The sequence below is a fragment of the Pleurodeles waltl genome, chromosome 1_1 (assembly GCF_031143425.1).
Source record: "Pleurodeles waltl isolate 20211129_DDA chromosome 1_1, aPleWal1.hap1.20221129, whole genome shotgun sequence".
Taxonomy (NCBI): Eukaryota; Metazoa; Chordata; class Amphibia; order Caudata; family Salamandridae; genus Pleurodeles; species Pleurodeles waltl.
The window spans coordinates 414,279,476-414,293,469 of NC_090436.1; the positions used below are offsets into that span (position 1 = coordinate 414,279,476).

The 13,994-nt window shown below is 41.0% G+C and overlaps 1 protein-coding gene across 2 annotated transcripts in view; it reads left to right on the forward strand.

Annotated features, from left to right (window-relative positions):
• The window catches only part of GFM2 (GTP dependent ribosome recycling factor mitochondrial 2), a 261,831-nt gene that overhangs the window by 55,056 nt on the left and 192,781 nt on the right, over positions 1 to 13,994 (forward strand). For both annotated transcript variants that reach the window (XM_069223861.1, XM_069223870.1), the window contains exons 2-4: positions 282 to 365; positions 2,799 to 2,883; positions 8,504 to 8,549. In XM_069223861.1, the coding sequence (XP_069079962.1) occupies positions 297 to 365; positions 2,799 to 2,883; positions 8,504 to 8,549 (200 nt within the window). In that variant the 5' untranslated portion in view covers positions 282 to 296. The remainder of the gene's footprint in view (positions 1 to 281; positions 366 to 2,798; positions 2,884 to 8,503; positions 8,550 to 13,994) is intronic.

Consider the following 13,994-nt stretch of genomic DNA (forward strand, 5'->3'; position numbering starts at 1 on the left):
CTGCTGTCTACCTGCATGTGCTTCCATTAGTCTTAATTTGCTAAACGTGTGAAAAGTGCCACCCATGTAGTTCCTTTTAAGTACTCCTAGTGCCTGTTATATGGGTAAATAGCTTGTTATAAAATAGATAGAAAAATAATTTGGGTGCGTTTTTCTGAATGTTCTTTCTCTTTGGATTTTCGTATATTGTTTTTCCTTAGATGAGCTTGCAAGTGCTCACAACATGTCTACTTAGATATCAACCTTCATTTAATAAATGAAAGCTTTAATTTTGTTCACAGATAACTGAAGTCGACATGGCAGTGTTTGCAGTTTTCAAGAAATGTACAGTGACTCCAAAGACTACATCTGGCCTGTGTAGTAAGGTAAGCTTCATCTGCAATTTGACTTTATATTGACATTATTTCATCTGGTGAAATTTAAGCAAAATATAAACATTTCAACTGTCACTTGAGAGCCCTACTGTTTGAAGTGAAAGAGCAGGGTTCAAACTTAGCATTAATCCTGGAGTCCAATTTCCATTTATTATTGTTGTGGCTTCCTTCTTTGCTTCCAGGTGGTAGCCTGTAATTGACAACACCAGCCCTACTTTTCATGTTGCACCTATGCTTTTCTTAGAATCCTGTAGTGGTCATCCTTCAAAGCACTATCTCTGGAAGATCTCCTCAACATACACAACTCCCTTATAGTTACTTGCTGTGAAAATAGTGTCTTGCTCTCATCCTTCGTCAGAGCTCTTTCTGGAAAGCTCTCTCACGTCTACTCACCATTATACATACCTCCCTCACTGAAGACCTCTTCACAGAGGCTCTCATGACAAGCCAGTGCCTTCCTGTCCTAAAAGTCCTACACTGAGCCCAGATTACCTCACCAACTACTGGCCCAGCACTCATCTACGCTTCACTGGCCCATTGCTGCTTAACTCTAAGAGAAAGAGTTGAAGACACACCTCTCTAGAGAACCATACATCACTATGAAGTAGCTGTAAATTTATTCTCCCAGAACCGATATATCTCTCCTACTTCTGATTGACTGTATGCTTGTCTTAGACCCTGTGCAGGGCCCTGCTGCTTTTTTGATAGAACTGCTCTATATAAATACGACCTGTGCATTTACTGTTCAGTTAACTAGAGCTTGAAAATTGACTGAGTGATCTGGGTCTGTATTACTGGACTTTCCCTGTTTGTGCAACTGCATACCTGTCAGCAGGTGCACCGGGTGAAAGCGGGAAAGTGTGCCCTATCATGAAGAATGCACTGCCCTCATGGCAGCCATGAACTCGCTCTGCCCCAGGGCAGCTCATTCAAGAGAAATTCGGGGCAGCTGTTTATAAGCTGGTCAGTGTTTCTATATGTGGGCAGCAAACCACCTCCTCTTTCAAAAGGAATTAGAAATGCCCTTGCAGTCCCCCACTGCACCCGCCTGCAGGGGGATGTCTGGGGCTCCATTAGAAAGCTGCCCTTAGGGGGCGCTCAAACAGTGCGCCACCTTTTTGTGGTGCACTGTCATTCCGCCTCCTAAGGGCATGCTTACCTCTGTGCCCACATCGGTAATACGGTATGGGTGCAGAGGCAAAGTGATTCCTGCATTTGCGTGGGCCCAGGCTGCCATGCAAATAAGGGAACACCCTCTTATTATAGATGTATCTGTATTAAAGGAGGGGCCACCCAAGCATCTGCAGCTGAATATATGGTTACATTGAAATGTTCTCTGCTCTTTTCTTTTCATGTGTTTATGCCACCTACGGGCTGACTGTATGGTTACATGCCCATATTTCTTCTAAATGCTATTTTTATTGTGGTGTCCTCTAGGGATGTTCTAGGGGATGTTCTGACCATTACAGTCTAATGCCAAGTATACGAAGGAATGCACAAACACAGTTGATTTTTGATAAAGGTTTAATGTGCTGCATTGCTAAATATTTATAAGGTCCCAAAGGCGAGACCTATTGGCTTGTTTTTAACATGTAATAACACTATTTTCCTTCTTCTGATCCATGCAGGGTATCTCTCACAATAAGATTCTATTGCCCTATCATGGACCTTCTGAGCTCTAGAACTAGCAGTACAAGTTACAGTTGTCCATAAACGTTAGCCTTGTGTTTTTCACATGCATTAACCTGTGTTTCCACCTGATCACCTTGAAGTACATTATATTCTCTACATTTGGACTAGGATATTTAGGAGTCCTCATGAAATTTTCAGTCAGGCCCTTTAGTTCTCAGTTGTGCAGTTCCTGAACATGATGGGGGGCAATGGTGGCGGTTTCCTCTGGGGGGGGGGGGGGTGTATTTGCTCTCTGTCTTCCTTGCTCACCTTGCTGTCACTTCTTGGAAGTCATGCTTGCGAGTAAAGTCTGCATTAACCTAGCCAGAATTATCTGAGTGCTATTTAATTTGTGTGAATTTATTAGTGTCACAGTCCACTCCACTCGGGTACCGTTTTCTGCATGGAACCTCTAAATCTACTGTGTTGGTCAGCTTTAGAACGTAAAAACTAATAAAGGTTTTTAAATATGATCGAATCACCAAATCTGCCTCACGTGATAAAGTAATTGTCGATTTCTTGACACACATTCATATTTTTTCCTGAATGAATAACGATATTTTGATGAAGGAAATTTCCCTCATTTGAATTATGGTCGCACAAGTAAAATAAATCGTGTTACCAGTGATGTTGTGAGTATTAGCATAATGTTCCCTTTCTACACGTGTAAAACCAGTATCTTGGCCAGGTTCACGATTTATCTTTTTAATTATAATTACTACAAATTAAATTCATGCATTACTTTCATTGTAGTGTAAACAATGCTGGAACATGAGAGGCTCCTGGTTAAAAGGACCCCGCACGCAAGCATTTCATCAGGATTCCGGTCTGGTTCCAGGTAATAGTTTTTGTATTGTGCTGACTTCGTTAAACCTGAGGCAAGTGTTATTTTAACCTCTTCCTCCTCCACAGACGAGTTTGTTTGTAATTACTGTGCATAATTCCTCAGCACATAGTGGTGTTAGTATTCCAGGGTGAATGTTTTTATGAAGTTTGTGCTGAACAAAAAATAAAAAAGCATTCTCTGGTATTTTTGTAACATAAATAATGCTTCATGAAAAATACCAACTTCACTGTCTGATCCCCAAACATAAAACGCGCCTGAATGTGGTAGGAGTTAACATACACATAAAGTCTAGACATGACCTCTACATTCTCTATCATTTCTGATGCTTTTTGGTGTGTCCTAGAGAGGGAAGGGCATTTTTGTCTAGGAATTTCTGCTCTTGATCTATTTGTACAGCAGCTGACAATGTGCATAGTAATCCTCAGTTATCAGTCATATTCGGCAATGGGCTAAAATGGTAAAAGAGATCTAGAGCTAGGTTTTCAAAGCCCTCCATTTCCAGTGGTTCTCTTTGTTGATATTCAAGAAATTTAAATCCTCATCAATGTTGAAGTTAATCTTCAGGGGCAGATATCTCACTTAACTTATATGTAGTTGATCTAAAGCAGCAGAAAATGTGGAAGTGCTAAAATGGTCACTGGGAAATTTAGGATTAAGAAAATGGTTTGCACAATGGATAGGGGTAAGGCCTTACCCTGCATTTTTTTGGCCATTGAGGTTATGAGACGTGTAGGATCAGGGCAGTGCACTTGCACCTGTCCTCCAACACAATGCTTTCTTCTGCAACCTTTGAGGCCTACTTAGCAAGGTGCCAGTTACTAGACTGCTCAGTTTTCACCAAGCTCCGGCTTATCAGATAAAGATGCTGTGGTAACTAAGCAGTGCCTTGATTGTTATGGGTACTGTATCCATGGTAATGTGTATTCATGTGACGATGGTTCTGAGAATGATGAGATCACATCTGGAATGTACGGTGTGGGGAGTACTGTCAGTAGGAGGAAGGAGACGGACTTGCTGGCTGGAATAGGGCTTTTAATGTATGGACTCAACCAATAAAAAGGATAGCTAATTCAACTTGTCGGACTCCCGGTTGGATGTGCTGTCAACCGTTTACTGCTGTATATCTGCAGTTCACATTTGGTGACGAGTGACGTGCTGGCGGTATCGCGGTTCGAGCCAAAGCCCTAACACCGCAGGTCAAGAAATTTTGGCTGGCTGATCGAGTGGTATTCGAGAAGCGTTACATCAACTGCACTTTGAGAAAAATTTGTTTATTTGGTGTGTATTACCTAAGTGGGAGAGGAGATCAACCATCCATTCATCGAGCGACGCTCCTCGCGCAAATAATCTGAAACGGTTCCACTGACAACAACAGCTTCAGCAGGAGACCACCTTGGAGACGTCTGCCATTCGATAGCACGTCATCATGGTAAGGACGTGTCATTGCGTCTTCACATTAAGGAATAAGAGGAAAGATCCTGGTGCACAACCGGTTTCCTTAACGACGGCAAGCAGCATGTGACGCCCTCACGGAAGAGCTCGAAAGACAGCGTTTGTGTTGGTTTACTTGACTACGGCAAGCAACACGTGAGGCCCCCCATCGAAGAGCTCAAAAGACGGTGCTAGAAATGGGGCCTTTGGTTGGCAGTCAGGTTTCCCCCGTCCAAGCAAGGACCCTCATTCTAGTCAAGGTAAAGGAGAACCACACTCAGTTAACCCTTGCTACACCCCCTTGGTAGCTTGGCACGAACAGGCAGGCTTAACTTCAGAGACCAGGTGTAAAGTATTTGTACCAACACACACAGTAATATAGTAAAACACCACAAAATGACTCAACACAGATTTAGATAAATAGCCAATACTTATCTAAACAAAATAAGATCAGAACAAGAAAAATCCGACATATTCAAGACAAGTTATGAATTTGTAAAGATTAAACTCAAAAATAGAGCTTAGGAATACAAAATGCTTAGATGAGGTGCAAAAATGGCATCATGACTGGGTCGTTCCCAACAATCCGACGCCAACTGTGCCGGGTACGGAGTCATGCAGACCCCCAGGTACAGTACCTTAGTAAAGTGTGAAAACTAAACGTTTTCGTAAAGTTGGGGCGAAGGAGTGGAGGTGTCACGAAGAGGCGTCAGGTCCTTGCTGTGGAGCGGTGGAGGTGAGGCGGCGTCGGTGTGAAGCGTTGAATCCGTGCACTTCGGGCGAAGTCGATATCCGGCAGTCATAATGTGGTGCTGTGACTTCCATGGAGTTGCGGTCTTTCATGGAGCCGCGGACTTCAGCGGCCTGCAGCGATGTTGGGCCTGCGAGGGTCGTCGCACTCCAGCAAGGACCACGGAGTCAGTTGCAGGTGGCATCATGGGATTCAGCAGGGGCATCTGTCCAGAGTCGTCCTTTCAAGGGCCCAGGGACTGGATAGGGCACCACTAGTCAGGACACGAGTCTCAGCAGAGTCTCTAGGGGCTGGTGGGGTAAGTATTTGATGGCCCTGAGACTTCAGAACAGGTGGTAAGCTCAGTCCAAGCCCTGGAGATTTTTCTCAAGCAGGAATATACCACAAAGTCCAGTCCTTGTCCCCTTTCACAGGCAGAAGCAGCAACTTTAGGATAGCTCCACAAAGCACAGTCACAGGCAGGGCAGCACTTCTCAGCTCTTCTCCTTGGCAGAGGTTCATCTTGATTACAGAAGTGATCAAAGTTTTAGGAGTTTTAGGGGCTGTTCTTATACCCTTTTCTGCCTTTGAGTAGGCCTACCTCAAAAGAAAGTCTCTTGTTTGTGACATCCTTTCTTGCCCAGGGCATGGCCCCAGACACACACCAGGGGGTTGGAGACTGCATTGAGTGAGGGCAGGCACAGCCCTTTCAGGTGTGAATGACTACTCCTCCCCTTCTTCCCAGTACAGATGGCTCATCAGGATAAGCAGGCTACACCCCAGCTCCCTTTGTGTCACTGTCTAGAGAGAGGTGCAAACAGCCCAACTGTCAAACTGACCCAGACAGGGAATTCACAAACACACAGAGTCATAGAATGGTTTAAGCAAGAAAATGCCTACTTTCTAAAATTGGCATTTTCAAACACAATCTAAAAAAACAACTTCACTAAAAGATGTATTTTTAAATTGTGAGCTCAGAGACCCTAAACTCCATATTTATATCTGCTCCCTAAGGGAATCTACACTTTTTATAATATTTAAAGGCAGCTCCCATGTTAACCTATGAGAGAGATAGGCCTTGCAACAATGAAAAACGAATTTGGCAGTATTTCACTGTTAGGACATGTAAAACACATAAGTACATGTCCCACCTGTAACATACACTGAACCTGCCCATGGGGCTACCTAGGGCCTACTTTAGGGGTGCCTTACATGTATAAAAAGAGAAGGTTTAAGCCTGGCAAGTGGGTACACTTGCCAAGATGAATTGGCAGTTAAAAACTGCACACATAGACACTGCAGTGGCAGGTCCGAGGCATGTTTAGAGGGCTACTAATGTGGGTGGCACAACCAGTGCTGCAGGCCCACTAGTAGCCTTTGATTTACAGGCCCTGGGCACCTCTAGTGCACTGTACTAGGGACTTACTAGTAAATCAAATATGCCAATCATGAAGGTCAATTTCACATACATTTTACATAGGAGCACTTGCATTTTAGCATTGGATAGAAGTGGTAAAGTGCCCAGAGTAGCAAAAACCGAGTCCAGCATACATCAACAACCTGAGAAACAGAGGCACAAAGTTAGAGGAGACCACGCCAAGGATGCCAAGTCTAACAGACAGCATTTGTGGTTGCATGTTTTGTGATGTGCACAGTTAATTGGAGAATCAAAACTCTAGAGGGTAAGAGCTACGTACTGGTGGCCAGCTGTAGATGTGATGGTAGAGAGAGAAGTGAGGGATTGTCAGGTGTGTGCACAATCAGACAAAGTGTTAAAGTATAGGATGCAACCCATGATCATAAAGGAAGAGGCTTCAGGACCTTGGGTTGACATAGCTTTACACATATTAGGTCCAGTCAGCTTAAAGTATGCTGATTGTTATGTAGTTGTGTGTATTTGCATGTACTCAAGATGGCCAGAGGTTAAGGTACTAAATTCTATTGAATCAAAAGATGTAATCAATTTTCTTGAGGAACTATTTGAGAGGGAGAGTTTTCCTTCTTCGATTCTCACAGACAAGGAGGTGCAATTTGACTCTGAATCAGTGGAATCTTTCCTAAGGGAAAGAAGTATTACACATAAAAAAACAGCATTGTATCATCCTGAATCCAATGGGGTGGTGGAACGCTTCATTAAAGTACTAAAAGAAAGCATGCAACTAGCACAGCTACAAGGTGCGGAATGAGAAGGTGAAATGTGGAAAAAGATACATAAGTATTGAATGACGCCACACTCTACTACGGGAGTAACTCCCTTTCAACTCTTAAGTGCAGGTTACCTTGTAGTGAGATTGTGCCTGGATGGGTACAGGAGAAAAGGAAGGACATTGATGATCAGGCTGATAAAATAGAAGGCTGGAAAGAAAGAGATATTAGAGATAAAAGAAAGGCACAGTATGATGAATGGAAAGCTGTGAGGGAAACCATTGTGAGTGTGGGAGACTGGATAAAAATAAGGTCTCCAGGGAAAGAAAAGAAACCTTCTAAATTCAGGGGACCATTTGAAGTCATAAAGGTATTTAGAAATACTGTGAAAACGAGTTATCACAAAATATGGAACTTAAACAGAGTGGCAAAGTGTAAATCTGCTGAGCCAAACACAAGCACTCTCTCTGAATTGGGATCAAAGAGTATTGTAAACTTTAGACCAAAGAGAAATATAAGGAAACCACTACATTTAGAGGACTATGGGGGTTATTACAACTTTGGAGGAGGTGTTAATCCGTCCCAAATGTGACGGATATACCACCAGCCGTATTACGAGTTCCATAGGATATAATGGTCTCGTAATACGGCTGGTGGTATATCCGTCACTTTACCGTCACTTTTGGGACGGATTAACACCTCCTCCAAAGTTGTAATAACCCCCTTTGTGTACGTTTACCTGTCTTCCGTTGTAACTTACATGCCAACTTTATGAGTACTTGTATAGTAAGTTTACCTGCCTTCTGTAGTAGCTCACATGCCTACTTCATGTGTACATTTATAGGATTTTAGTTGTGTAATGTTTTATGACCATTCATAATTATTCCTAAATTTAGGTTAAGAAATGGAAGTTAGGATGACGGAGGTGATTTGGTAACTAAGCAGTGCCTTGATTGTTATGGGTAGTGTATCAATGGTAATGTGTATCCGTGTGACCATGGATTCTGTGAATGATGAGATCACGTTTGGAATGTTCGGTGTGGGGAGAACTGTCAGTAGGAGGAAGGAGACGGACTTGCTGGCTGGGATAGGGCTTTTAATGTATGGACTCAACCAATAAAAAGGATTCCTAATTCAAATTGTGGGACTCCCGCTTGGATGTGCTGTCAACCGTTTACCGCCGTATATCACTTCAAAGATGGCAATAATAAGTTTTCTCTAATCTGAAACTTGCATGCATTTTAAATGTTGACTGTCATTGTGGCTTTTAATTCGAGGGCTAAAATATGTTCATACCTTTAACAGGTGAAGTCAAATCTCTTCGTTCTATCGCCAGCCCTCCTCTATCCAAGTAAGAAAATGTTTTATTATTTTTTATGTTTAATTCAGTTGCTTATATTAGGCTGGACACATCTGCGAAGGTTGTCTCCGTGACATGTTTGCACCTATGCAAAGGAATGTGTGGCTATGTTAGCAAAGTTAATCTGCAACTAATTAACAAAAGCAGTTTGCATGCTATGCATTTGTATTTAAGTGGTTACTGCAATTGCGCTGATAATGTACCTGAGGTGTTTAATGCAGAGAACTTCCTATTTACTAATGATCTCATGCTTGGATCCCAGTGTGTATGTGAAGGTTAGAGGGCATATGCGTACACCTGTGTGAAGAGGATTAGGGTGAGAAATCTTTGCCTCGAGAGGCAGCAAAAGCCATCCTTTACTATATAATGCATTTTCTCAAAGACCCATTTAATTAATCTATATTTCGAGCTCAAGGCCTGAACATTCTTGATCCACTATACACTTTTGATTTCAGCTCTGTCATTTTGAACCCTCCAGAATTTTAGCTTGATAAAGCATTTTAGGGGTTAACATAATTTTTCCTCTGTTTCTCTGCAGTAAATGTTAAGACCAGACCATCCTGTTTCCTTCTCTCTCTGTTCCCTTGTGACTCCCTTTGCAACTTTGGTTCGTCCACGGTGTTGTCCTCTTGCCAGTCTTACAAATGAGTTTTATTTACATAGCTAAATTTTACGTCTTTACATTCAAAGCCAAACTGGCCTGTTTAGCATTCTCTGGTGTTCTTCCCTTGGCTTCTTTCTTACTTATGACTCCTATTGACGGGCTTGCTCCTCAGTTCCTCTCTGATGTTTGTTTTTTTGTTTTTTTACCAGTGCTGCAAATTCCTTCAATCCTGGTTCTTTGATTCACTCATCCAATCATTTTTAGATGTCCAGTGTCCATCTCAGCCCCACTTTTTTAAACATTATACATACATACTAACACATATTTCTCTGGTTTCTTTCTAGTCTGTTGTAATCCAGTGCATAGAAAATAATTCCTGAAAAAGCACTTTTATTTCCTTCTGCCTCTGTTTCTGTTTTTCAGGGTGTCATTTTCTCTGATTTTACAATTTGACAGTACTTGAAGTCTGCTACCAAAAACTGTGTGCAACAAACTTAATTGAAAACACAGTGTGATACTGAAAATAACACATAGAAAAACATTGGCTTTGCCATTAGGAGGTCTGGCTTTAATTTACTAAGATTTCCAACCACAGGCATGCACAAATGGTGTTTTCAGGAGATGGCCAGTTAGAGCCATACCTTTTGACTTTGTTAGTGCTTGTTATACTAGCTGTGTTATTCACAATAGTTTGTACATCACTGTTAAATGTAAAGAAGTTGAAGAGATACTAGTTTATTGTTAGTGCTCCCTGCCTCTCAGAGCTGTTTCTGAGTGTTGTAACGTAGGTAATGTATGTAATTCTTTACACTTATGTATATTGATAGATTAGCACAGTCTTGTGCTATGATGTAACATTAGAACCTTTGGTGTGGGGAATTCTATGGGTGGCGGTTGGAGTGGAGGAAGCTGGTGGTGAAGGATCCTCTGCCTGTACAATGTTGTCTGGGGCTGCTAAATCAAGAACCTACATCAAAATAAGACTGCAGTGATTACTACAGAAATTGGCGACGAAAGTGGCGCAGCCCTGGACGTGGTGAAGCAGATTGTGTTGATGGAGAGGCAGTGACACTACTCTGCCTATTGCAATGATACTGTAGGCCCTACTGTAATCAAGCTTGGCAGGTGAATCGGACGCAGTACAGGATTGAAGAGGACCAAGGAAACTGTTAATTAGTGAGCCACAAAATACTTGTTCATTCCCACATGAGTCCTCTAAACATACAAGGAATGCACTTCGACAGTCTCAGAGGACGGATTCAGCAGTGGCAAGTATACGCTTAATTCAGCACGAACGGGAGTACATTTAAAATCCATTACCTACTTTATGCGTCTCCCAGCCAGTCCTCAACTGCCGGATCTCGAGGATTGTGTGTCCTCATTACCATATGATATAACTGTACTGTGAATTTACCCACAGTGTCTCCTCGTGGCAGACATATTTCTGGTACATTTGCTGTTCCACACAGCTTGTTGGTTAAATTTCAGCATTACAAAGATTCACTGATCAGCACAGCTTATATTGTTGACAGATGAGTCCATCATTCTCTGCTGATCATCACAGCTGATTACGAAAACGTTCGAACATTTTGAATGTGGAATCAATTTGGAGAGTTTAATATCATTAAAATGTTATACAACTGCGCCACCTACTGGGCTTCTATGTAATAACACCATTTTACACAATTGTATTATTACAATCAACTGTTCATATGTTAGTTGATCTCTATTACTAACACATTGCTGTTTATTATCAAATTTAACCAATATATATTGTGCACTTGTGTTATTTTCTTTGTTTCTGCCATCTCATTACAAGCAGTGAAACATGTGTGCATTACACTCATTGAACTTATCCAATCCTCAACCATTTATTCCTGCGAAAGGAGAGCCCACTATGCCTTGGAAGGAATGGAAAGAGTACTTTTGTAATTATATAGACACTTTTGAGGAAGAGGATTTTTCACCGGAGGAAAAAAAAAGGTACTGCTGTATTGCTTAGGTCCAGGAGGGCTTAAAACATACAATCAGATTGAAAAGAAACACAGAGAAGGCAGGAATGTATTTACGCATGCTTTGGGGGATCTTGATGCACATTTTTCACCTATTGTGTGTGTTGCTGTAGATAGGTGTAAGTTTTTCCTTAGGAAACAAGGAAAAACTGAGAATGTTGATGACTACGTTGCTGCACTTCGTGCTCTGGCGTTAACATGTCGTTTTGGTCCACTCCAAGAAGAATTTATTCGTGATCAAATTATTATGCATGCGAGCAACCCAAATACTCAGGATAAACATTTTGGTCAACGGTGAAGCACTTCTAAAGGAAGTGATTGCTCTAGTAAAGAAAGCAGAACTTACAGGTAGATGTGACAAAGCGGTAATGGATGAAGTACAAGAAATAAAAGAAGTTAACAAAATATCTAATGCAAAATACTGGAATGGTGGTGAAAAAAAAAAAAAGCTTCAAGAAGCAACGGATTATAATTGCAAACCCTTAAGTGTGGAACAAAAGAATTGTTATAGGTGTGGGAGCGTTGACCACTTATCGTTTTTCAAAAAATGCCCGCAAGGAATCAAAAGTGTTCTCATTGTGGTGTTGTAGGTCACTATGCAAAGGTTTGCAGGAGGAAATCTGTTAACTCAAAAGTGAATGTTAAATACATTAGAGAGGACAGTGACTCTAATTCAGATGATTTGGAGAATACGAATGTTCATCAGGTGTTTTGTATAGGTTACGACATTTTAGGTGTAGATCAAGTTAAAAGGATGAAACCATGGTGTGAATTGGCGGTAGGAGGGGTGATGATTAAGGTGATTGCAGATTCAGGTTCACCCTTTACTATAGTGAATGAAGATGTATGGAAGGATAAATTGGTGGAAAAATTAGGCAAACATCTTGACAAATCTGAGGTTGTTGCCAAGAGCTATACTGGAGACAAAATTGAATTTGTGGGTTTCCGGGAGTTAGAATTTCAGTTTAAAGAAAGGAAAGCACAGTGCAAATTGTGCGTTTCTAAAAAGGGACCCTCAGTCTTACGTTGGACGGACCAGGGTGATTCAGGAATAATTTTGAACCCCAACAGTCCAGATCCAGTGTTGACAATTAAAGAAAATTGTGAGGGAAAGGAATAAATATTGGATTCTTACCCAGAATTATTTTCTGGTAACGTGGGGCTGTTGAATGATTTTCAGCACAAAATAGAATTAAAATCATCAGCAATTCCAAGTATTCATAAGGTTAGACACATACCTATCTCTATTAAGGAGGAGGTTGATGATGAATTGAAAAAACTGGTGGAGGGTGGCATTATTGAGCAAGTTGAGTCAGCAGAATGGGTTTCTCCATTAGTAGTTGTAAGGCGTTCCAATGGTAAAGTAAGATTATGTGTGGACCTTAGGGAGCTGAATAAAAACATCTTAATTGACCAGTATCCGTTACCACGCATAAATGAAAAGTTTTCCGCAACAAAGAATATGTGTTGGTTTTCAACTATCGACTTAAAATCTGCTTACCATCAGGTGCCATTATACCAGGATAGTAAGAAATATACAACGTTCATAACGCCTTTTGGATGTTAACAATATACCCGAGTGCCTTTTGGACTAGCATCAGCTGCAGCGATGTTTCAAAGGATTATGAGTAATATATTTAGTGGAATCTCTGGGGTGATGTTTTTCCAAGATGACATCCTAGTCATGGGTAAAAATAGAGAGGAACATGACAATAAGTTGAAACAGGTTCTAGAAATCCTTAAGAGGAAAGGTTTGACAATAGAGTATAGTAAATGTAAATTGGCTCAAGAAGAAGTGGTTTACTTGGGTCATAGCATCAGCAAGAATGGCATTAAACCGAAGCAAGCTTTAGTGGAACCTATCAAAGAGGCTCCTTGTCCTGCTGGGAAAGAGGATGTGAGAGCTTTTCTAGGTTTAATTGAATTTTATTCCAAGTTCATTAGGAACTTTTCTGAAAAAACTTATCATATACGACAATTACTTAAGAACAAATCCAAATTTATTTGGTCAGATGAGTGTCAAAGGGCGTTTCAGGATTTAAAAATTGAAATTTGTAAAGCACCATTTCTGAAGGGATTTGATCCCAAATGCAAATCCATTGTGACAACAGATGCAAGTAATAAAGGGTTGGGGGCGGTACTAACACAGTGTGATGATGAGAACAATGAATGGGTTGTTGCCTTTGCATCACGGTCTTTGACCCCAGCTGAAGAGAGATACTCAGTCATAGAGCGAGAAACATTAGCTTGTGTGTGGGCATTGAACCATTTTCGTCAATTTGTGTGGGGACTGCATGTCTTGTTGAGGTCTGATCATAAACCTTTAACAAATTCTCGTCGAGAGATCTGCTGTATTAATGTATGTTTTTTTTTTTTTTGGTTTGTGTTAAAAATTGAATAAAAAAAATAAAAAATAAATAAAAAATAAAATAAACCTTTAACAAAGGTTTTGACGACTGCTGGATTACAAAATGCATCTCCGAGAATGAGCAGGATGTCGGTAAAATTGTTGGATTTTACTTATGATATACAGTATTGGCCTGGAGTCAAGAACAAAGTACCTGATTTTCTAAGTAGAATGTCATTACCAATTAAAAATGTAGATGAACTAATGGGTGAGGAGAGTTGTGTAGCTGGATTATTTGATGAGGGAATGGAAGGTATTGATATTATGGAATGGAAGGAAGGATGGATTAAGGATGACAGTTTAAAAAGAATAGCTGGTTACATAAATGGAGGTTGGCCTGAAAAAATAAATCTTGGGGCAGATGGAAATATTTTCTGGGAGATGAGAAATGAACTTTATTTAAAAAACAATAT